The sequence below is a fragment of the Lissotriton helveticus genome, chromosome 7 (genome assembly GCF_964261635.1).
Source record: "Lissotriton helveticus chromosome 7, aLisHel1.1, whole genome shotgun sequence".
In the NCBI taxonomy this organism is placed as follows: Eukaryota; Metazoa; Chordata; class Amphibia; order Caudata; family Salamandridae; genus Lissotriton; species Lissotriton helveticus.
Genome location: NC_136068.1, coordinates 95,249,048 through 95,274,053, shown reverse-complemented (window position 1 = coordinate 95,274,053; position 25,006 = coordinate 95,249,048). Strand labels below are relative to the sequence as shown.

Here is a 25,006-nt window from a genome sequence, read left to right as displayed (position 1 = left end):
ACGGTGCAGCAGTCGCAGATAGCTGTATCCTGCCCCTGTGCAAGAGGGCATGGCACTGAGTGAGAGTGCAAGGTGACTGCCCCTGTGTGAGAGGGGACAGTCCAGCGGCCACAGATACATGTATCCTGTCCCTGTGTGAGAGGGCACGGCGCAGCAATCACAGATAGATGTATACTGCACCCTGTGTGAGAGGGCACGTGACTGCCCCTGTGTGGGAGGGCCGGTGCGGCAGTCACAGATACATGTTTCTTGTCCCTGAGTGAGAGGGGGCGGTGACTGCCCCTGTGTGAGAGGGGACAGTTCGGCGGCCACAGATACATGTATCCTGCCCCTGTGTGAGTGGGCATGGCGCAGCAATCACAGATAGAGGCATACTGCCCCTGTGTGAGAGGGCACGGTGCAGCAATCACAGAAGTATGTATATTGCCCCTGAGTGAGAGGGTACGGCGACTGTCCCCTGTGTGCGAGGGCACAGTGCAGCAGTCGCAAATATATGTATATTGCCCCTGTGTGAGAGAGTGCGGTGGGGCGGTCACAGACTTATAATGGTAACGTGTAAAAGTGAGGTGTGCGTGGGTCACAGAAAAATGTGGTGTACAGCCACACTTATACTTCTATGTAAGGTGGCACAGGGCAGGGTCGCAGACACACAGATGTACATCTCCTGGGTATTATGCCATTGTGTTGAGCAGTTGTCACAGAGCAGTATCCTGCCCCTGTGTAAGAGAGCATGGTGAAGGGGATCACTGATGCACACAGCCATCCTGTGACAGAGGGCACGGTGCAGAGAGTAACACACTTGTAGACGCCTTCTGCGTAAGATGTCTTGTGATGGGGGGGAGGGAAAGTTGTCACAGACCCAGATCCTGCTCCTGTGACACAAACATTGCTCCAGTGTAATATGGATCACAGAAACACATACCCTGCTCATAGACCCATATATACTGCCCATGTGAAAGAGCGTGCCATTCAGAGAGGCACAGGAACATATATAGCTCCGGTGTAAGAGAGCATAGTGCTGGCGTTATAGATGCACGTGTTTCAACCGGTGCTGTGAAAGTTGTCAAGGTGGCTCGATTCAAACCTGTGCAGCTCTTTAAAAGAGTATTGGCCCAGGCACCCAAACACTGGTCCTGGGTGTGAGAATACTGTGCCGGTAGCACAAGCACGTTTCACTGCTTCGTAAGGGAGCACTATGCCGGAGTCACTGACTTAAATGGGCTGCTCATATGCAAGAAAAGATGGTCACAGGGGTCTCAGATGAAAATATGGAGCTGTGACATAAAAGGGTATGGTGCAATGTATTGGACACACAGTCATAACACATTTTTTTCTAACATAGCGCTTCATACTGCACTGCTGCCCTAAGTGTTGCAAAACCAGATGTCACTATTCCCTAAAATGTGGTACTCAATTCACTGGTCTTGAAAGGATAAAAAGCGGAGTCTGCCTTGCTAGGATTCAAACTCATGGCCGTCAGATAACTGAAGATATCAGCAGTGGGCAATCAGCTTACTGCGCCATACATAAGCAGGTCCACTGAAAGAGAGAATGGTACAAAGTCACTGATATGGTCTCACCTGTGGGGGTATCCAGGAGCTGAGTAGGGCAGGCCTGGGGATGGGGAGCATGCCTGTTTCGTATGGAAGAGCCGTGTCTTGAGGTTCCATCGGAAGTTCACGATAGAGGGGGAGGTTTCTGAGGTGTTTCGGGAGGTCATTCCAGGTCTTGGTTGCGCGGTATGAGAAGTGTCCTCCCCCTCAGGTCTTCTTGATGCGAGGGAGGTGTGCTCTTGACTGGGACACAGATCGAAGGTGTCTGGTCGGTTGCAGTGATGGTTGAGGTAAGCTGGACCAGTGTTGTGGAGAGCTTTGTTGGCATGGGTGAGTAGCTTGAACTTACAACTGTCCTTGAATGGTAGCCAGTGGCGATTTGTTAACCGCATCGCTGCCGCGGCTATTCCGCCTCAGCGCAAAGGGGGTTGGGGGGCCGCACGGCGCGCCCATGCTGGGGACGGAACCGCTCCGTCACCAGCCGTGGTTCAGCTGTGCTCATGACGGAGCGGTTCCGTCATGGCCCCGCCCGCTTAATAGAACGCGCCGCGCAGGCGCGAAATCAGCACCGCGCAGGTGCGTCGGGCGGGCCATGACGGAACCGCTCCGTCATCAGCACAGCGCCACCGTGGCTGATGAAGGAGCGGTTCTGTCATCAGCACGGAAAGGGTTACGGTGTGTAGAGAAGTGGTTATTTCGCTGGATGTTCAGGTTCAGTCGGGTGATGGCGTTCTGGGTGGTTGGGAATTGGTGTTAGACGTGGGCTGATAATCCCATGTAGAGGGCGTTTCTGTAATCGTCTTCTTGATTCTGCAGAGGTGGGTGGAGGGCCAAGTTCGGATGGCCAACAAGAGGCGTCCCAGGGGGAGTGGTTGTTGCCGAAGATTGGGACTTGATTTTTGTCTGTGTTGAGCTCGAGAGAGTTATTTTTCATCCAAGCAGTGACGTTGCTAATGCAGTTGGGGAAGTTTGCTTTGGCAGTGCTGGTTGAGTCAGAAAGGTAGAGCATGAGCTGAATGTCGTCAGTGTAGAATACTTTGTTGAATCTGTGGGATCTCATGATTCCCACTAGGGGTGTCATATAGATGTTGACGTGTGTTGGGCTGAGTGACGATCCTTGAGGGTTCTCACAGAGGAGTTTCTTGGGTTCTGAGGTGTAGGGAGGAAGTCTAACTCATTGAGTTCTGTCAATGAGGAAGGAGGATATCCACTTACGGGCCAGTCCGCAGACACCCAAGTGCTTAAGCTTTCTGATGAGTGGCTTGTGGTAGACCCTATCGAAAGCTTAGTCGAAGATGCTTCTGATGTCATTAGAGGCAGCAACGAGGGCTGTTTTTGTGCTGTGGTTGATGCAAATGCCTGATTGAGAGCTGTCTAGGAGTTGATGTAGTTCTAGGTGGTCTGTGAGTTGGGTATTGATGGCTTTCTCAATGACTTTAGGTGGAAAATGCAGGAGCGAGATGGGTCTGTAGCTGCTGAGGGTGTTTGGGTCCGCTGTTGGTTTCTTCAATAGGGTGTTGACTTCTGCAGTTTTCCAGGAAGAGGGGAAGGTGGTGGTGGTTATGGAGGTTTTTCAGATGGCGGTGAGAGTGTGGGAGATGATGGTTCTTTCAAGGTTGTATATGAAGTGGGGACATCAGTTTATCAGGGCTGTGGTCTCTTCATTAAAGAGGTGCGTCTAGTTGCTTTGCTGCTGTTTGGAGATGGAGGAGTCCAGCTACCTGGGGGAGTTTGTATCAGTATGCGGTGGGTCGACTGTGTTGTAGATCTTGGCAATCTTCTCTTTGAAGAAGTTTGAGAGGCCGTTGGAAAGTGCTTGGGATGGGATGATGTCATTGTTGGCAGAGGCTAGATTGGAGAACTCCTTGACGATGGTGAAGTGTTCTTTGCCGTTGTTAAAGCTGGCTTCGAGTCTGGGAGTTGGGGCCTTTTTCTTTGCATCTCTCAGTTGTTGGTAGTAGAGGTTGAGGGTGGCTTTGTATGAGGATCTTGCGGTAGTGTTTTTGTTGAGTATCCTTTTTCTCTCAAGTTGTTTGCAGTGGTACTTGGAATCCCTGATGTTGTTCGTGTACCAGCTAGGTTGTTTGTTGTTTTGTAGTTCTTGTTTCTGGTGGGAGCAGTGCGGTTGGCACAGTCGGTAAGTCATTTATTTAAGAGCTTGGTGTTAAAATTGAGGTTCCTGGTGCGGTTGGGTGAGCGTTCTATCTTGATGGTGCTTTGGGTTTTTCCAGTGGGGTGGCTTGGTGGGTGGGTATCTTGAAATGTATGATGTAGTAGTCGGACCATGTAAGGGGGGTCATGTGAGTGATAGTCATCCTGTTATTGGAGGAGAAAAGAGGATTGACGGTGTGACCTGCGTTGTGGGTTAGTCCTTGGACGAGCCAGACGAGTCTGAGGTTACTGAGGATGTCGATGAGGGCAATGGAGTTGGGGTCTGTGGGGTCTTCCACATGGGAATGTAGGTCCCCGAGGATGATGTAGTTGGTTGATCTTTTGGAGAGAGGGGTGATGAAGTCTGTGATGTGGTTGCAGAATTCCGCTCAGTGGTCTGGGGGACAGTAGGTGTGGGTTCCCTTAAGGGTGCCATTGTAGTTCATTCAAATTTTGAAGAGGAGGTGCTGCATGAGGTTGGTGTCTGAATCCATGGAGGTGGTGCAGACAATCGTCTTTTTTGTAGGTGATCAGAAGCCCTCCGCTTGGGTTGTGGGTTTGGTCCTGGTGTATGATTTTGTAGATGGGTGGGATGGCTGCAGCGATGTCCAGGTTGGAGGCTGGTTCGAGCCATGTTTTGGGCAGGAAGAGACGGTCAGGTGTATCGCTATTAAGGATGTCCCAGATTTCGGTGGCGTGTTTCCCAAGGGATCGGATGTTGAGGAGCACTGTGGACAGTTGGTGTGGGGTGGTGGTGGCATGCATTGATTGTTTGGCAGTGTCATCGTCTGAGGTGTCATAGGTGAAATCGCAATGGATACAGAAGAAAGGACCTACAGTGGTGCTGGGGGAATGCATGGCAGCTGTATGTTTGCCGGTGTGTGTTGTTGATGTCGTGGAGGAGTATTGGAGGCATTTGTTGGCTATGGAGGCGGCTGTGGTTGTGGTGTTGCGTTGGATAGTTGTGGGGCCAGGGTTCCTGGTGCTGGGCACGGTCCAGGCATGTACAGGTTCGCCTTCGGCACGCCGCCAGCGTGGATGCGCTGATGCCTGCATTAAGTAGGTCCTAGGGTGGCCGGGGCTTCTGTTGGCTGGAAAAATGGTGGGCGGGAAACCCGGGCAGCAGTGGTCTCACTTGGTCTAAGGAAATTAGATCAGGCGCAAAAAGCAGGAACTGGAGGCCACTGGTAATTGGCAAGCTAGATGCCTACACGCAGAGCTCCGGTATAGATGGCATATGCTAAAGACTGAAAATCCTATAGCATTAACAAGGACCACGCTGACAGTCTCCACTGAAAGGGGTGCTACAAGACTTTTTCAGCAGGCCAGATCCCTCTGGCCTTCAGACCCAGTAGTAGTCAAATAAAGACATTGAAACCAGGCCTTATATTTATGTTTTTAACTATAATGGCAAAAAAAAAATTATCGGCTTTTGAAAAATTAATGTAAAAGACGTTTAGGTAATCCATGCCAGCGATTTAATTTCTGGTCATATTTCACGTTTTACTTTATATAACCCTAAGAGTGTTAGCTATTTCCAGGATATTTTGTTTCTGTATGTTTATTCGTTGCATCGTCTATATGTGTTTACAACAGGCCACGGCTGAGCGCTCTGCAGTTGAGGCTGAAGGCAGCGTGCGTTTCTCACACTACCTGTCAGTGGGTGAAATGGGTGTTCGGAATACATGGTCATCTAATACTTGAAGTCTGCAGAGTGCATAGAGCAATAGCCACTTATTGCAGTTGCAATTGTGACTGTGCAAATGTATGTGACGGAGGCATACAGTTTTGAAAATATGGACAAGGTGAAAGTAAAAGAATAGCAGTGCTTACTGGTGAGTGATATGTTGTGTATTTGGGGGGTGGGGAAGTGAAGGAGATGGGAGTATGTGTATTCAGGAGACAGTGAAAAGAGCTGGTTGAATAGGAAAGATGAGGTGTGAGATGTGCAGATGGAGGTGATGTGGAGAGAAAGGAGCCAACATGTCTAACAGAGTCCACCTAATGACTGAGAGACTTTGATGACCACCACCCCTTCAACAGGCCTCAGTAAACGGCCCCCACCTTTCAAAAACCGGCCCACCGAGAAAACACCCGGTGCCTGCTACGGCCAGTCCGTCCGTGGTTGCATTATATATCTGGATGCAACAACAGGAAGCTTCACAAGAAGCAAAATACTGGTTGGGGTAGAACACTTTGGGAATCAGAGATTTTTTTGGTTTACATGTTTAAGCCACGCCCATAATTACATAGACTACCCACCCCCCTCCTTTAGAGACCTCCCACTTTTTTCAACCCACTTAAAAAGCTGGAGCACTTTAGATTTTGAGTTCTTGGACCTCGATATGGAAAACACTGCCGGGGGACATCAATCCAAATTTGCTGACTTTCAGTCAAGCGGTTAAAACATTCCTGTTCCGTAATTAATTCTTATGTTCACATGGATTATCTTCTCCTGGGGGAGAAGTAACATTTTCAAGTTAGAAAGCTGTGTTTTTTCTATCAAATGAGATGGCGCCTAGAGACAATTAAATGTGCAGAGTGCATCTTATAAATAAACAAGTCCTGTGTACAATCAGCCCTGCAGACGATGAGCTGTGCCGGCATCTTCCTTTGATCTGAATTGTCATTTCTTCTTTTTTACCGCCCTTTTTGTGCCACATTGCTCAAAGCATTGTCGAAGATCTGAGGCTCACAACTGGCTGCATTATGCTAATATAACCAATGTTATGTCTTTATATGCTCAGTTTATGCCCTGCCGAGCTCAATTTACCTTTTTGCAGCTCTAGTTTCTGCGCCTTCAATGGTTTAGTATGTTAATAAATTCGCCACAATCCACCCTCGTTATCAAAGACTGCTGTAAGACCCTTCCTCTGTGTCTGTGTGTCCGGGAGCCTACATCATCCATAAAAGCCCCCAAAAGCATATTACACTAATACAATGCCGCACGCTTGACCTCTTGATGACGTCGCCAAAGGCCTACCTCGTTAATGAAGTCCCCGATGTCGCCGGGGTGCGGGATGACCGGCCGCACGGGGTACTGCGGCTCTGTCGCGATGGGCCGCTCGTCCACGCGCCGCACACCGTTGGCCTTGTTCAACACGTGATCCATCGTCTCTGGCTGCTGGAGCTGACTTAGGTCATAGTCCTGGGGGAAACGACAGGAAGACTATAAAATACCAGCCAATGACAACTCTGAACAGAGGTAAGGGTCAGCACACGAGATTTCTGGCTACCTGTTGGGGTCAGGAGAGAGCAGGGTGACAGACGCCTGGAATGTTATAAATTCCCTAAGTTTTTGGGGAAGGGTTGAAAAGTAGTAATTTTGAACTGGAGAAAGTGTCGCTTGAGGGCGCAGCTCAGGGCAAAAAACTAGAAATACCGTGACAAACAGTCAAGGCACATTTAAGTGTGAATAGCAAAACACACAAGATGATAGACGGAATGTTGCACAATGACAAAACATTCACCCCCAGTCACAGATCTGGGTTTAATCCATCGTTATTTTGCTCAACAAGCCACCCCAGTTTAGACATGGCCATATGCACATCAGTCTGACCCTGTGCCTCATGGGAACAGTCCAGCACGAACTGCCAAGCCATGTCTTCCCTGGACCTGAATCAAGCATCCTAGGACCGGTTTCTGGCTATCAGCCGTCTTCAGCCAGGATAGCTTGACTCCGGTGGTGTAGTGAGCATGGGACCCACGTCTGGGAATACCCTTCCCACATAGGGGGAACAGCAAAATCTCTGCAGTGGCGTGAATGTATGACATTGTTCTGCATTCTGTCCATCAACTGTTGTTTTTACATTTAAGTGTGACACACCTATTACCATTTAATTTGTACACCACCACGCACTTCACCATATGTCTCCTTTGCACAATACTGTGTGACCCCTACAATGTATATATATATATATATATATATATATATATATATATATATATATATATATATATATATATATATATATATATATATATATATATATATATATATATATATAGTTCAGTGTGAAGTGCTCACTATGTACCGGTTAAGGTCTACGACACCTGTTCACAATTCATTGTAACATGACTCCTTTGCATAGTTCAGTGTCCCACACATCCTGTGCACCGATTGGTGCGACATGCCTCCAGTGCACATTTCAGTGTGAAATGCTGAATGAATAAAATTAGACTTTTAAAGTGAAACAGCTACCCAAGGGTGTCCCGCGCTGAGACCCATTAGAAAGAGGTAAAGTCTGGCTATTAGAAAACGAGGATTAATTGCTTTGAAAAAGCCACGCCTTGAGCTGCTTCTAAAAGGAGTTATGCTCATTATTTTCTTTGAGTACTTGTGGAAGTGCGTTCCAGAGACTGGATGCCAAGAAAGATTAAGGTCAGCCACACTATCTGATTTGTTTCAACCTAAGACATCAAACTAGAACATTTGCCTGATCACAGAGAGACACAGGGATATATTTTTGAATTTTACAACTAAGGTAGCTAGATCCTGGGTTGTAATATGCTTTATGAGCAAAGCATATGATTTTAAAACAAATTATTTTCCTCAAAGAAAGCCAGAGAACTATTTCCAGCTTCTGGATGAGTTCAAAATGGGGAAAAAATCTCTTGGGCAGGATTTTCAGGGTTAGAAATAGATTGGCTGAAATGTTCAGCTTTAGCTGCTATAATCTGAGATTTACATTTTGGGATTGTCTCCCTATAACTGTGTTCTTCTTCCTGTACGCTTACCTCCATTTACCTTATAACTTGTTACCTAGTTTCTAGCACCCCTAAGAGAGCCTGAAAACCCTAAAGATGATGGGCGAGTTCTTCTTGGCATGTTATTACGATTTATGTGATCATTAATCCAGTTATCATATTCTATGGTTTTAATAATAATATTTCTCACTAGGTTGTTTTAAGCTTCCTAAAGCTTCGCTCCAATTTCCCTGATTAACTTGTTTCAATGCCGCTGTTGATTGAAATCCTAGTAGTAGAAGGGATCTTAAACCAGAAATGAATTGGGGCATGGTCTGACAATGTAATCTGCATAGATGGATTTACCTTGATAAAAAGGTGATAAGCACAGACCGGGTCTAAGATGTGACCTGTTTTATGAGTAAATGTTTTCACAAGCAGCTCGAACTCTAATCCTGAGAGACAATCAATTACAATAATGGTCTCTGGGTCTTCTGTCTTATTCATATGGAAGATAACAAGTTACTTACCTGTAGCTTTATTTCTCCAGTATTCAATACTTTCATAAATTCACATGCTTGAATCATTCCCCGTCGTCAAGATGTGAGTCCCCGGTGTATATAGAATAGCAATGCAAAGCCATTACAAACTAGAAACCAGGCCTAGGCCCATTCCAGTTTTGGAATATATCCACCTCTTTTTGTAAAAGAGACCAAATAAAATCAACAACCAGTCAGATTAGCCTCACCCTCTAAAACCCTCCTGAGAGAACCTCAGACCTTCAAATTTTCGTAGCCGTAGTGCCACAGGATAGCCATAAAGATGCCGAAGATCGAGCTTTCCCATAGGAGGAGGGTGGGTCGCATATGAATCTATGAAAGTTTCCAATACCGGAGAACTAAAGTTACAGGTAAGTAACTTGTTTTCTTACTCCAGTATTGGAACTTTCATAGATTTGCATGCTTGTATCAGAGTAGCTAGCAGTCATGAGCACATTTTGTGTTTTCGTTATCTTGAACAATTATGAACAATGCCTAACCAGATTAGAAAAAGGGAAAGAATAAGCCTCTCGGCAATTCAGACTTCTCGCCCCCCCCCTCCTTTTTTTTAACTTGAAGTCTAAAAAATCTAACACACCAAAATTTAAAGAAGTAGTAGGGAAACAAAATTATCCTCAAAATTATATGCAAGTGACATGCACGAGTATGCATACCAAATAGTCAAAAGCGATAAACTGTATCACAGAATGTTCAAGGGACTTATGAAGGAAAAGGAAGGAGGGATGAGAGGGAAAGCTCACCCCTTACTGAAACAGGTTCCTCAGGACTGCTTGGCCCACTGCAGCGTTGCTGCGTGTCGAAGAGTCTGAGCAGTAATGTCGGGTGAAGGTATGGATACTCTTCCAGGTCGCTGCCCTGCAGATGTCCCGGATAGGTACCCCAGTGGAGAGGACTGATGAAGAAGAGATTGCCCTTGTGGAGTGAGCATGGACCTTCCCCTGGAGGGGATTTCCAGCTAACTGATGACAATATTGGATAGACCTGGAAATCCAACGTGCAATCCCCTGTTTGGAAAGGGGAAAACCTTTTCGAGGTGTGCTGTAAGCCACAAAGAGCTGAGGTGACTTCCTGAAATCTTTTGTTCTTTCGAGATAGTATTTCAGGCAATGCTGAATGTCAAGTGAGTGAAGTGATCTCTCAGCTGGAGTCTTAGGTTGAGGGAAAAAAGACTTCAGGACCACAGGTTCATTTAAGTGAAAATCGGAAGGTACCTTTGGGATAAACTTAGGGTTGGTACAAAGTACTACCGTCTCATTCTGAAACTGAAGAAAAAGCTCCTGTATAGTGAGAGCCTGCAATTCGTTAACACTTCTCGCTGATGTCAAAGCAAGAAGGGCCACCTTCCACAACAGGAATTTTAGGTCCGCTTTATGTATCGGCTCGAAGGGATGTTTCATGAGCTGAGTCAAAACCACATTAAGGTGCACAGCGGTGGAGGAGGCTTACGCGGCGGGAAGGCACGAAAAAGTCCTTTCATAAATTGCTTAATAATTCTGCTGACAAGAGCAAAGGGCCTGCAGAAGTCCTTCTGAAGCGAGATATGGCCAGGAGATGAACTTAATAGATGAGTGAGCCAGGCCAGCCTTAGCCAAGAAAAGGATGTAAGGTGGAATTTCATGTGCCGAAGAAGAGGAAGGGTGAACTCCCGGTTCTCGGCACCAGAGACAAAACCTCTTCCACTTCATCCTGTAGGTTTTGTTAGTACTTTAAGCATGAGCCTGAGAGAGGATTTCTCTACATTCTGTGGAGAGCTTTAAGTTGAGAAATTCTCTGTGCTCAGGAGTCACGCTGATAATTGCAGGGATCGGGATGCAGTACTTGGCCCGGGGACATCATCATTTAGGATGGAATAGGATTCAAGGGAACTGGTTGCTCCAAGGATAGGAGAAGGAGCTCCATGTACCAGTACTGGCGAGGCTAGGACGGTGTTATTAGAATAATTTTGCAGGGTTCCATTTACAGCTTCCCGAGAAGCCTCGGGATGAGAGGAATGAGGGGAATAGCATGAACAAAGGCGCCTGACCATGCCATCGAAAACGCATTCCCCGAGGATCCAGGATGGTGATACCAGCTTGCGTAGAACCTGCATTTCTTGTTCTCCGGTGTAGCAAAGAGATCCATGGATGGTCTGCCCCATAGATGAAAAATGTCCTCCAGGGTCTTCTAGTCCAGCTCCCAATCGTGGCTGACTGACTTTAGTCTGCTTAGTGTGTCCGCTGTCTCATTGAGATTACCTGGGAGATGCTCCGCCTTCAGCGAGACCCCATGTAAGATCGCCCATTCCCAGACAGCTTGAGCTTCCACCAACAGTAGACGGGATCTTGTGATGCCTTGCTTGTTGATATAATGCATGGCCGTAGTATTGTCTGTTCTTATTAGAACCAACAAATCCTTTATTCTTGGGAGAAAAGCTTGAGTTCCAGCAGATTGATGTGCAAAAGACGATGATGGTGCAGCCATCGACCACTTATTTGGAGGTCTTGCAAGACTGCTCCCCAGCCCTCTAGAGATGGATCTGTTGTAATTATCTAAGGAGCTGAGGTGACCATGAAGGAGAGACCCTGGGAAATATTCTCATTGTGAATCCACCATGAAGTGGCGTCTTTCATGGGCACAGTGATCTTGATCATGTCCTCGAAAGATCCTTCCACTTGACGCCACTGTCAGTCCTGTTGCTCCTGAAGAGGACACATACGTAGGCTGCAGTGAGGGATTAGAGTAATGCAGGGCGAAATGGATCCCAGAAGTAGATGGGCCATCAACATCAGTTCGGTTTGTCTTTCCAGTAAAGGAAATGCCTTGTTTAGGAAAGTGTCCAGTATGGCTCCCAGGAATTTTGAGTTTTTGGACAGGCACAAATTTGACTTTTCTCTGTTGAGGGTAAGATCCAGACTTTCAAACAGTGCTGTACAAGCTGCCACCGATTTCTTGTTTGCTGACTTGGTAGGAGCCTTTAGCCACCAGCCATCCAGGTCGGGTAAAACCTGGTGCTGCTGTTTTCTTAGGAACGCCGCTATCGGAGCTAGCATCTTCGTAAAGATCCTTGGTGCCGACCTGAGGCCGAAGGGGAGAACTTTGAACTGAAAGTGGCTCTTGGCTACTGTGATGCAAAGGAACTTCCTGTGCGATGGAGGCATGGGAACATGAAAATATGCATCCTCCAGGGCCAAAGTGGCCATGAAATCTCCTGAATTTAAATGTCGAAGTAGGTCCTGCAAGGAGAGCATTTGGAACGACTGTTCAATGATATTGGTATTGAGCTCCCTGAGATCCAGAATAGTGCGCCACTTTTCGACAGTCTTTCGACTAGAAAGAACCAGGATTAGAAACCCTCCACTCTTTGGGAGACAGGGACTGGTTCTATTGCCCCTCTCTGCAGCATTTGTTGGACTTCTAGGTGTAGGAGATGAAGACGTTTTGTTAAGCTGGAGCGAGGGGATTTGGTTGGAGGAGGATGAACAAACTCCAATTTGGACTATATTGAGAACCGAATGATCCGATGCTATTCATTGTCAATTTTGGAAGTATAGGGAGATCCTGCCCCACACAGGTGTTTGATGAGGGGGAGGAACAGAGCCAGCAAGCCACTATTGACGCCTAGAGGAATCCTTCCCCATACGTCCTGCTCTTCCTCTGGGTGCCGTCTTTGAATATGATATGGACTGACCCTGCCGCTGGTTGTATTGTGGATGGTAAGACTGAGAGGCAGGAGTATATGAGGAGTACCAATATTGTTGGTAACCACCTCTGTATGATGGAAGGCCTCTGCCCCATGTGCCCTGAAAAGAGACCTTGCAGTATTGAAGCGTCCCTAAAGACCTTGCTGTGTCCATGTCTTTCTTGATGTCTTGGAGCGCATCATCTATGTGCTTACCAAAGAGATCCTCTCCATCAAATGGAAGGTCCAAACTTTTGTTCTGAACCTTAGATCTAAATGAGATTGCTCGAAGCCATCCCTGGCAACGAAGGAATGCTACTCCAGCTAGGGAACGGAATGCAATTATTGCAGTATCCATTGCGCAATCAATCACCTCCGAAGAGGCCCTCTTCCCTTCCTGGAGGATCTTTTTCGCTTCCACCTTGCTGTTTTCAGGAAGTTGGCCTAGGTAGGGAGAGAGGTCACACCACATCGGGCTGTCATAGCTCCCCAAAATGGCTAAAGCGTTAGCCGCTTTGACGAGCAGGCTTGACATAGATGAAAATCTTTTGCCAGCATTGTCCAAGCGTCTCCCTTCCTTATCTGGAGGCATTGTTAGAGGAGCTGCTGGATTTTTAGACATCCTCTGTGTTGCCTGAGATATAACTGAGTCCGGTTTTGGCTGACTCACAAGGCAAGCCGGGCTATCCTCCGGGGCTCTATATTTCTTCTCCAGACGAGGAAGCACCAAGATCACCGTGGCCGGTGTCTTTATGACTTTCAGCCACTCTTCCCATACATGATTGACAATGGGAATTGTTCTCACCGACTTCTTAAAGGGCTCCTTAAAGTCGTACAAGAAGCACCCAGACTGCACCGAAGGCATCGGCAGATCAAACCATTTGGCTGCCCTTTCTAACAGATTGTGGAAACCACCTATGTCCCCAGGTGGAGAATCTACTGGAACCAGTGAAGGGGTACCCGGAGTAGGTATTATATAATCATCCCATTCCCTATGTGGGTCCGGGAGATCTGTGTCTCTCTGGTCATCATCAGAGGTATCATTGTGGAGTGGTGTGGCTCACTGGTTAGAGGCGGCAGACCCGGGAGCAGAAGTCGGCCCGGGACCAGGGTTCAATTCCCGACGCGGCAGGGTTGTGGACCAGGGTCAGCGGACTCGACAATTCTCGCCTCGGTGCCTACTCTAACCTGGGGTCCCACTCGGCAACTCTGGGCATTAGCTTGCCTAATCTCCACAACGGCCCCATCAACGCCGGGGATGCCTGGTTCCACCTTGGGGATTCCCAGTAGGGACCATCCCACAGGGAAAGCCAGGACGGGTTCCCCAGCGGTATACAGCGCCGGGACGCCCCTTTGCTGGGGCAGCTGTGCGCTTTACAAGTATACGACATTTAACATAAGGGGAGCAGGCGGTGGTGGTTCCACTATCAATTGCAGTGGCAGCTGAGGAGTGGAAAGCCCTGCAGGTGGACCAGCAGGAACTGATACATGTTCCTGAGCCGAAGACGGTGTCGGAAATTTCCTTTTATAGTCGGAGAATATGAACTGCAAATCTGAAATCAAGGAGGAGGGCATGCAGACCATCTCCTCTTGATAACGGTAAACAACCTTTACAATGCAACTTTTACCACGCAGTGCCTTTACAACGCAACTTTTACAACGCAAACCATTACAACGCATTGCGCTGGGGGGCGCTCTAGGATAGGGAATAGGTTTAATGTACTATCCAACACCTTCCCTACTATCCACGGGGACTGGAGTTGGAATAGTAAATTAAACAATTCACTATCCAGCGCCTAAAAGCACTATGCGTTGTAATGGTATGTGTTGTAAAAACCGCGTTGTAAAAGCATGCGATGTAAAAGCATGCGTTGTAATGTCATACATCCCTTGATAACATCTATGATAGTCCTGGGGAGGGTCATATTCCTGTTCTTCACCATATCCATCTTCAGAATCTAGAATTCTGAAGGGCTGTGTGCGTACCCAAAAGGACTTTCTTCCTCCGAATCTTCTTCCTCTAGGAGGTGAGTGGGCAGCAGAGGTGTCACTTTGCTAGGGGAAGTGAGCTCACGAGATATGTGACGCTTCCTGATAATTTCCCCAGAAATGTTTTCTCTCGTCGACAAGGTCGTCCAACATGTAGATGTTACCATCGTCAGTGCCGTCACCAATACCGTCATTACCGTTGTCGCCGTCGTCGCTGAAGTAGCTGTCGTCACCATGGCCGTTGTCATTCTCGTCATTGACAACGACATCTTCGCCGTTACTGTTGACCCTGTATCAGTCGTCATCGCCGTTGACGATGGATGCTGCACTGTGGTCGTGGAATGCAAGGAAACTCTCTGCGACGATCCCGTCGTTTGAGCTGGAATAGACTGAGGAGACTGTACCGTCTCACTGCGTGTTGTCGATGACAGTTTCTTCCTCAATGGTGTAGTCGACAGCTTTGTCGACAGTGGGACGTTTTTAGCCTGTTTTCCATCAGAAGGAACAGAGGAGGGGTTTTTGAGCTTTGCTTCCCTCAGGAGGAGAAGATGGAGGTACAGAGCTCGATTTCCTCACTATAGTGTCTCCTGCAGTCAGTCCTTCCCTCTCCTTTATACCTCGGTGAGGAGATTTGCTTGGACTTAGCCTGTCAGACCCATTAGAGGCCATCCCAGGATGGTCTTCTGAAGATGAAGAGTCAGATCTCCCCCTTTTCATTGATCTCCTTGAAGACTAAGCTGATAAGGCCTCATCACTATCGTTACTGGAGACTGGCTCTCTCCTGGACTTTAGCTTCTGGAGCCAGGTCAGGAGACGTCCCTCATTGTCTCTCAAGGTTTTGGTGGAAAAAGTATGGCATACCTTGCAATCTTTGGCCTTGTGATCTGGATACAGGCAATAGATGCAGTCCTTGTGAGGGTCATCCACGTAAAGCCTTTTTCTTAGAGCAGGTGGCACAAGCTCTAAAAAGGCCTTTTTACTCTTGATCAGTCATGTTGAATTCGAAGCTGAAGAAGTTGTTGAAGAAATAACTGTTGAAAAACTCTCGAGTAATGTAAGAAGGAAAAAACTGAGCAGAGCTCAGTGTAGAGTCCCTAGCACAACGTGCGGTAGAAAATCTGAAGGACTGAGGTTCTCTCAGGAGGGTTCTAGAGGGTGAGGCTAATCTGATTGAATGTTGATTTTATTTGGTCTCTTTTACAAAAAGAGGTGTTACAAAACTGGCATTGGCCTAGGCCTGGTTTCTAGTTTGTAATGGCTTTGCATTGCTATTTTATATATATATCGGGGGCTCCCATCTTAACGACGGGGAATGATTTAAGCATGTGAATCTATGAAAGTTCCAATACTGGAGTACGTTTAAATCTCCTAATAAGTTGAATTTGGAGAAGCGAAATGCTATCTGTGCAAGAAAATCCCCCTGTGGTATCATTGACATTTGATCTTGCACACAGGGGACGATAGACCAATGTCCCAAAAACAAGTATTGGCATTAGTTTTAGTAGAAAATATTAAAATTTCTGAGCATGGAATATTTGTTTTTAAGATAGTGCATGTTTTTTTGTGTGTATATACAATAGCAACAGCTCCTGCCTTCCGGTCTGTTCTGTCTTCCTGAAGATTTTATAATTTGGCAGTATCGAAGCCTCAATTTCAGGTTTACATTAATTTGATAGCCACGTAATCAATCAGTTCATATAATTCAGGTCTATTTTAACGAAGGATCTACTGTTATTAAGATATCCTTTTATATCTTGAACAGAATGTCTGGCTATGATATTAGTATATTTTCTTAAGGAGTTAGCTGGGGTAGTCCTAAATTCACAAATTTCACATTTAAATTGTGGTGAACTGTCACACTAAAGACAATATTTGATACCTGTCCTATTTTTTTGTTGCCAGGGCAGTACTTCTGAACGTGTAAAGCGAGTGGATATTTCAACCTTATGAAAACCAGTGTTTTGGGTCCTAGGTGGGAACAGGCGCAGATGGGCTTGTCTTTGGCGAGCCAATGTCGCGTCTGATTTGCCGGTCATAATCTAGTCTGCAAACAGTTTGTAATACACTGGGCTCTACCTATGGGGCCGGGCTGGCAGAAAGAGGCCAAGGACTCCCTTAGGTGTGTGAAGAGCTCAGGAAAGATAAAATACAGCTCTTCAACACTTTATGGTTTGGGATGCAAACTAAAGTACAGGTATTGGATAAAAAAAAAGTAAGTCAATTTTATCAATCTAAAAATATCAACTGTGCAAAAGGTATATTAAAAAGATACTTTTAAAAGCAGCGGCAGTGCAAATAATATAAGTTTTGGCGACCATCGCCTAGGGAGTGTTTTGCAGCAGACCAACTGAAGGGATCTTTAAGTCTACTGTCCACACATCAATGTGAAATGCCTCCTATTCACTGTTCAAAGTGACATGCTTTTTATATGCTCAGGTGTCCAAAACATACTTTCCATACACAGTTCATTGTGAAATGTTTTCTGTGCACAGGTCAGAGTAATAAGCCTCAATTGCACACTTCAGTGCAACGTCTCACCTATATTTAGCGATATGCAAGGATTCAAACAAAATCTAAAGCCAAATCATGTAATAATATCCTACTTAGATGAACTCTGCCTCTTAAAGATGCACCTAGAAGCAATTAAGCATTGAACTGTGTAAAAACCAATGCACGGTTCAGTGATGTTCAATTTATACACAGCCCTGTAGGCTGCCACCTACCTCAGTGTGATAAGGACGCCACGTTCACTGACCTGTATTTTGAGTTACAAATTACTGTTTCAGATGTGTCGTTCCAATTGGTTCAGTGGAAGTGACACATGTACTCACTATCCGGCGGCAGCTCCTCCGCTAAGCATTGCCGCACTGCTTTTCAGCAGTGTAAAAAAGAACAACTAAAATGATAACTAGCTGTTATTACCATTTTATTTTTCCTTGCTGACTTCAATTTTGGGGCGGGTCTTGTCGGTCGTCACAGCCAGCAGGGGGAGGAGTGGTATATGCACGCATGACAGTTTGGCCAGTTGTCTTGGGCCGCCCAAACATTCATGCACCACTAGTATGTTCTCAACCAGGCTCCAATTCTCACCCCACTCACAATCCCCCCCCCCACCCCACCCCATTCTATACCGGCCACCACTGGCGATTCAGACAGAGTTGCATTTACCAGGTGTATGGAAACAAGTGAAACTGTCATGAAGGGTGTGTGTCACACTGCCCTGCGTGTGGAGGGTGTGTGTGTCAAACCGACTGGACAAACAGGGCATGTCTTTCACTGGACTGTGTATACAGAGTATGTTTCACACTAGAAAGTGGGTAGAATGTGTGCTTCACATAGCACTGTGCATAGGGGGTATGTGTCAGACTGCACTGTGTGCAGTGTCACACACTTCATTATGCATAGACTAGGGTGTGTTTCACCCTCCTCCTTGATGAGCACTTTGTTGGAAGTGGAAGACGCCATCAGGAAAAGTCGGGGCGGGGGAGGCTCCTGGCCTGACGGAGTACCCATTGATCTTTTTAAATGTGATATCGATTGATTGGGCCCTTTAATAACTCGCTCCTCAGTACGATTTCATGCTCCTGGGCACTCTTATCGTACCGTTTTTTTCAAAAGTTCGTAAATTACCAAAATGTTATTGCCTGATCTCACTCATTGATAGCACTTTAAGATCTTTGGGAGGGTGATTTTCAATCGCTTGAGCTCTTGGGAAAACCTAAACAACATTTTGTCCCCTCATCAATATGTCTTCCTCCTGGGCTGGGGACAACAGAACAGTGCTTGAACTGCCATTTGATTCTGGACAAATATACCATCTTCAAGTGCTGCCCATTGTACCTGGCCTTCATGGACTTATCCACCACTTTCGATTGAGTAACTATGATCGAGCTTTGGTTGTTACTGTTGGATTTGGATCTGAAGTCACCCTGATAAACTTTCTGCACAACTTACATGAGGATCTGGCGGCAAAAGTGCACTATGGTCCAGCAGGAGAAACTTTCCCTTAACTAGCGGGGTTCGCCAATGTTGCATTTTGGTTCCCTTATAGTTTTTTATTTACATCAACACTCTGAGCTCTCATCTGGCTGTTGCCACCAGCAATGTTCCTAGAATTGCCAACTTGCCTTGTTCCTCTATGCGGACGACAATGTTGTAATGACTAGGACCACGAGACCCCTGTGTAAATTAGTGGGGACCTTCATGAGCAGTCGGGCTCTGTTTATCTATTATGGGAAATCACACATCATAGTATGTGGCCCAGGTAGGAAGAACACTATGATTCTGCCAATTAAGGGCTACCCCTTGAGCAGCATAAGTAATTTTACTTACTTTGGTGTCACCTTTGACTCAGCAGACTCCTAGCAGTTGCAAGTTTACATTTATTGCCTGAAGCTAAACAGGGCAGCTGGATTTATTTTTAATATCTTTCAGAGTGCGGAGTGTACCCCCCCTACACTAAAGTATGTAATCTTCAGTGTGTCCCCATGGCCCTGTATGATGCTGGGGTTTGGGGTTACCATAATTCTTTTCTTTTACAAGTGGAAGAAAATTGTATCTGAAGGCGTCTGTTTAATCTTCTTCCTACCAGTTCCTACAATATTTTACACTCCGAGCTAAGCTGGATTAGTGACTGGACCAATGCTAAGCCTAGTTTTAACAGGGTGATAACCAAGGACTCTTTGGGCAAGATTTTTTGTGGTCCAAATTGGCCTATTTGCAACCACAAAAAAGGGTGGTGGTATGTACAAACACTATTTTGAGAGTCACCGCGTTTGTAAGTCGCTGTTAGGAAGGCTGTGCCAAGGGTGTGCCTTCCTATAGCAAGTTAGAATGATATGTACCATTGTTTTGCGACCACATTTAAGTTTGCATAACACTCAAAGTTTACCACCTACTTCAAGTAGATGGCAAGCCACTCACAAATGGGAAGGAGGCCCCCAGTGGACCCTTTCTCCTTTGTGCATGGATTCGAAAATATATTTGAAAAGCAAGCAGGGACTACTGCCTACTCTTAAAAAATGAAACCCTCTGCCTTTCGTGTTGTTTGCTGCTACTGGTTTGCTCTCTGTGTCCAGCTCATCAAACCCCGGATTCTTGCCTCAACACCTCGCGGTTCCCGCTTCGCGGGACCCGCTTCGCTGTCAGGACCAAGGAAGCGCTAAGGACCATTCGGGGTGCAGAAAGGGCAAAGCAGGGCTGCGAGGAAGTGCAGGGACTCAATGTTCCAGGAGTCCCTGCCGGCCGATTGAGCACACCTGGCCGCTCTCCCTGCTAGCCCCGCCCCCATGAGCACCGGGTGATTAAAAGACCCACCTCTTCCTTCTATCAGCGGTACCCTCTGCCTTTCGTGTTGTTTGCTGCTACTGGTTTGCTCTCTGTGTCCAGCTCATCAAACCCCGGATTCTTGCCTCAACACCTCGCGGTTCCCGCTTCGCGGGATCCGCTCCGCTGTCAGGACCAAGGAAGCGCTAAGGACCATTCGGGGTGCAGAAAGGGCAAAGCAGGGCTGCGAGGAAGTGCAGGGACTCAATGTTCCAGGAGTCCCTGCCGGCCGATTGAGCACACCTGGCCGCTCTCCCTGCTAGCCCCGCCCCCATGAGCACCGGGTGATTAAAAGAACTAATCCAATTTGTCCAAACTACCTCTTAAGTGGACCACCCTACCGCTGCGCGGGAGCGCGCGGGAGGGCGCCGGGAGAAGCCCGGGACAAGGGCGGGACCGTCTGTGGCCGTCCGGGGCCGAGGGATGCCGGGCTGGGCCAGCCCTCTGATATTGATTCCAAACGATTATTATATCCCTTAGTGCATTGCTGTGCCACATAAGTGCTTATTAGTAACTGTTGAAAAAGGGTTGATAACCTTAAGGAATGCCGGAACTCCCGAGTAGCACCGCCTTGATGACACCACCGGGCGATGCCGGGCAACCAGTTATTGGTCCCTTGGATACATTTTTCAATCGCCCACCTCTGTTGATTGACAAAGAAATATCGCTTGCTGAGAGGCATGCAGAGCGGAGATTATCTATCGAACTACTAAAAAATCCTGTGGATAAGCGCTCTGCACAAATCTATCCTGCATTAGTTACACCTCTGTCATCACTAAATTTACCTGCCGTATCCTATTTAGTTCATGATGTAATTACTAATAAGGAGAACCAGGGTAGTGTGGGCGATTTGATTCCTTCTTGTGTGAGTCATAAGGAGTCTATAACTTGTACAGCTGAATTATGTGCTCAGGTCCCATTGATCCACCCTAAATCAGGTTCAAAAAGAAAAAGTAATACTGTATCCAGAAAATGCCTTCCAGCTAAGCCACCACACAAACTTAGAAAAGTTAATAAAAGTATGTACTCTAGTAAGGCTGTTTCCGAAGTAAGCCGCGGTAGGGAAAGTATGCAAGAGGGGGTTGTTGTGACACTGGATAGTCCAGATCTTAGCTCTACCATTCCTATAGACACAGGGTTGGTAACAGCTGATAAACAGCCATCCCTGAGCAGCCTGCTCCCTGACTTAGAAAGGTTGTTACGGTCAATATTGCTCCCATTAGAGGAACGTATTAGTAAGCTCTCTGACCGCTTAGAACATTTTGAGCAGGTAACATTAGACAATTTCTTTTCTACCAAGGCATTGATAAAAGTTCAGGCTAGGTTGGATGAAAGCAGCAAGTGCCAGAACACTATTCAAGCTCCACCACAAGCTAAGGGACAAAGGCAACAATCCAACTCTCCATTACCTGCAAAGGTTGATAGTGCGGCAGCGAAGAGACCTATGAAGCCCCCTAACTTAGCACCACTGGGACTTGTCTCAAATCCTCCCATTATTGTAGCACCTGCTCAGACTGCGGCGCAACAACCGCCGCCCAGCCCAAATACTTTGGCCACTGTAGTAGCAGGGGGTGTTGTGGGCATTAGAAAGGGTACTGTCTTATCATCTGCCCTACCTACTGGCAATCAACCTTTAGCAAATAAACCTATATCCCGCCCTACTTCTATTGTCTCCAGACCGTCCGTACCACCCCCGACAAAGCCACCCCACAAGAAAGCCCCCATCAACCTCACCCCAGACTCCTTCCCCTTTGTAGCAGTCCTAATAAATGTCCCACCACTTCCACCAGGACAGAGAGAAACCTTCCAGATGCTTAAAAACAAGGCTATGCACTGGCTGCGGGTGAATCGGCCTCTACCAGGGGAAGTGATGGTCTCATATTGGGGGTGAGGCGAATAGATTGGATAGGCTCCACCACCCAAAGCCTGGGGGGGGACTGGATTGTGGTTAATTTTCAAGACCCAAGGGTGGTAGGATGGCTAACAAGACAGGGTTGGTGTACAAGTAAAGGAGGAATTGGTATTGTTGACCTCACTTTTTTTTACCCACGTCCCACCAGTGTTTCGACTTGTCTGTTTAACGAGCAAAATTGCCCCCCAAGTTGTCTGTGGCCAGGGATTGTTACATCAGCTCCACCGCCACAGTACTATAACCATACTTCTGGCCTGTTAACTAATACTTCGGGTGGTTGGCAAGATCTAGGGAGGGGATGGTGACAAACCCTTGATCACCAGAAAAATAGTAGGGGTACAACTAATAATAGAGTGGATAAAACATCTAATTCTAGAAATTCCAGTTCTGTATTACGAAACGACCTATTGCCTACTCCAGGGGAGCAGGTCGCCCCTGGTGACATATGGGAAGCAGGGGTGGCGATGGTCCAAATTGAGCCTACCATTGCCTGTCCTCCCACGGGAGACACAGACATGGTGGGTCCTGTTGAGCCCGGTAGCATTTCGGCTGTGACGGACCCACTTGTTAGGGTTCTCAGTTGGAATGTGGCCGGTCTCGACAGGAAATTGGCCCTGCCCGACTGGAACGCTCTTGTGGAGGAATACTCCATATGCCTGTTCCAGGAAACCTGGTGCAGGGAGCCCTCTCACAAGGTGGGATATTCATCCCACCATATACCGGCTGTACAACTAGAGACTGGTAGGGGTCGTCCCTCGGGAGGCCTCCTTGTTTGGGTAGCTTCTGCACTTAATTGTAGGGTGGAGGAGCATGATACCCAGTGTCCGGACCTCCTTAATATCACCTTGAAAAATCCCAAGGGCCAGGTTATTGTAAATATTTTCAATATTTACGCCCGAGGTATGAAGGGGGGTAGAGAATCACCTACTATAGCCCGCCTGGAGGCCCTGCTTCGATCCTCTCCATATAAGCACCGCACTCTGGTTGCGGTCGACTTCAACTGCACCTTCGAGCCTCTTGGCCTGAAGTTTCACAGGATCAAGAGGTCGACGATAATAGGTGGGGTATACCCGCCCTAGAGCTTAGCCCAATTAAAAAATGGACGGAAGTGGTGCTCCAGGTTAATTCCCTAACAATGGAGTTTGACCTGAGGGCCCTTAATGGCAGGACTAGTTCTGATAAAATGGGAGCCCATACATACAATAGGCCCGCGCATATGTCTAGAATTGATTATTTTCTCCTTGACATCCACTTATGGAGCATGGTAAAGGATATGGTTATCATACCCTCTGTAGAGAGTGACCATAACCTTCTCTCGCTTACCCTGACCCATAGGTGGCTAGACGGTATAGGGAGCAGAACTTTTTGTTCTCCTGTCCCGGATATGTCATTAGTATCTAATTGGGGTCGACGGCTAAAGTGGGCTAAGCTGTCGCTCTCAGTGGAGAAAATATCTTCTATAACGCAGCTTTTAGCTGCAGCCCTAGAAAACCTTGACTCTCTGGGGGGCGGGCTGGTGGATGTGCCTGCCAGGTTTTGTAACTTAACTCAGGCTCTTAGTGATCTTTTTATTGTTCCAGGTAGCGCCAATGGGAAGAAACCAGGTCCCCGGGTTAGACAAGGCTGGTTTAACCGTAAGTGTAGAGAGGCAAAGATTCTGCTTGTTGACGCAGTTAAATCTAAATCACAAATCAGGATTAGGGAGGCCAGAAGGTTATACTCACACTGCCAAAAAACCGCTAAGAAAGAATGGGAGGATAACTTTTGGCAGGATCTTTTGACTGCCAGTCGAGGGAGAGATGCCAAAGGGTTTTGGGACTTGGTGGGCAGTAGGAATCGTCCTGACGACACCTTGAGGACCTGTACCATCACTGCCAAGGCGTGGTTTGACCACTTTTTGGCTCTCTATTGTGCAATTGAAGGCACACTTAACGATCATTTTATCCTTCCCCCCTATACTTTGGACAGAGATATGGATCTTTTCTCTGCACGTGAGGTCACGAACCTGATTAAAACTCTCATTCCACTAAAAGCAGCTGGCCCGGATGGGTTACCAGGGGACCTTCTTCGAGCATATCCATGTGAATGGGGGGTGTTGATCTCTGCACTTTTAAATACTATTATTGAGGGAGGATCTGTTCCAGAGTCCTGGAAAGGGGCAGAGGTAGTCCCAATTTTTAAAAAGGGTAGTCGGGATTTACCAGGAAATTATAGGCCAATAAGCCTTATAGACTCGACCCAGAAGGTGGCGGGAAAAGCAATTCTGGGGAGGATTCTTTCATGGGTGGATGATAACCACATACTGTCCGAGATGCAAGCTGGGTTTCGCTCAGGCACAGGAACAATAGAACAAGTCTTTAGACTCCTGTTACTCTACTGGAAGGTGGTGGAGCTGGGCAAAGGCAGTCTTTATCTGGCCTTTATAGACCTGAAGACTGCCTTTGACCTGGTTCCTAGGGAGGAACTCTGGAGGGTGTTGTACGGTCTTGGGATGCCCCCTTACATCTTAAACCTCCTCATGAAATTGCATAATGCCAACTATGCCCAGGTTAGATGGGGTTTGAACGGGGAAAAGACTGATAAGATCCGGGTTGAGGGGGGTGTCCGGCAGGGCTGCGTTTTAGCCCCCACCCTATTCTCTCTCTATGTGAATGGGGTGGTAGAGCATCTGCTTGAAGAACCAGCAGACGCCCCCACACTGGGTGGCGTCAAGATTCCAACCCTGTTGTTTGCCGACGACACCCTTCTTATTTCGAAAACCCCCCAAGGCCTCCAGAAGCTCCTGAACCGGTTTCAGGATTTTTGTGTAAACAGAGGACTTGTCATAAATGTGGACAAAACGAAGTACTTAATCATGCACCCCCCCAGCAAACTTGGCCGCCCCCCCATTCTGAATTCTATCCCTCTTGAAAGAGTATCAGAATTTGATTATTTAGGAATCCGTTTGAGTGATGTTATGAACTGGTCTCCTCACATCAATAAAATGACTGTGGGCCACAAAAGGGTGGGGGGAGCCTTGTTAAAGGAGTACAACAATTCATCCAAACACTGTGTAGCTCCGATAATTGATATATACAAGGCTAGAGCAGAATCCGCATCACTTTACGGAGCAGAGTTATGGGGTCTGGGTAACATGGAGTCTCTGTCTAAAGCAGAGAATAAATTTATTAAG

At 47.1% G+C, this 25,006-nt stretch overlaps 1 protein-coding gene across 1 annotated transcript in view; it reads right to left on the bottom strand.

Moving 5' to 3' along the window:
* Positions 1–25,006, bottom strand: part of CDH4 (cadherin 4) — a 748,299-nt gene that overhangs the window by 14,544 nt on the left and 708,749 nt on the right. The window contains exon 13 of the mRNA XM_078651582.1: positions 6,688–6,852. Coding sequence (XP_078507708.1) covers positions 6,688–6,852 — 165 coding nt within the window. The remainder of the gene's footprint in view (positions 1–6,687; positions 6,853–25,006) is intronic.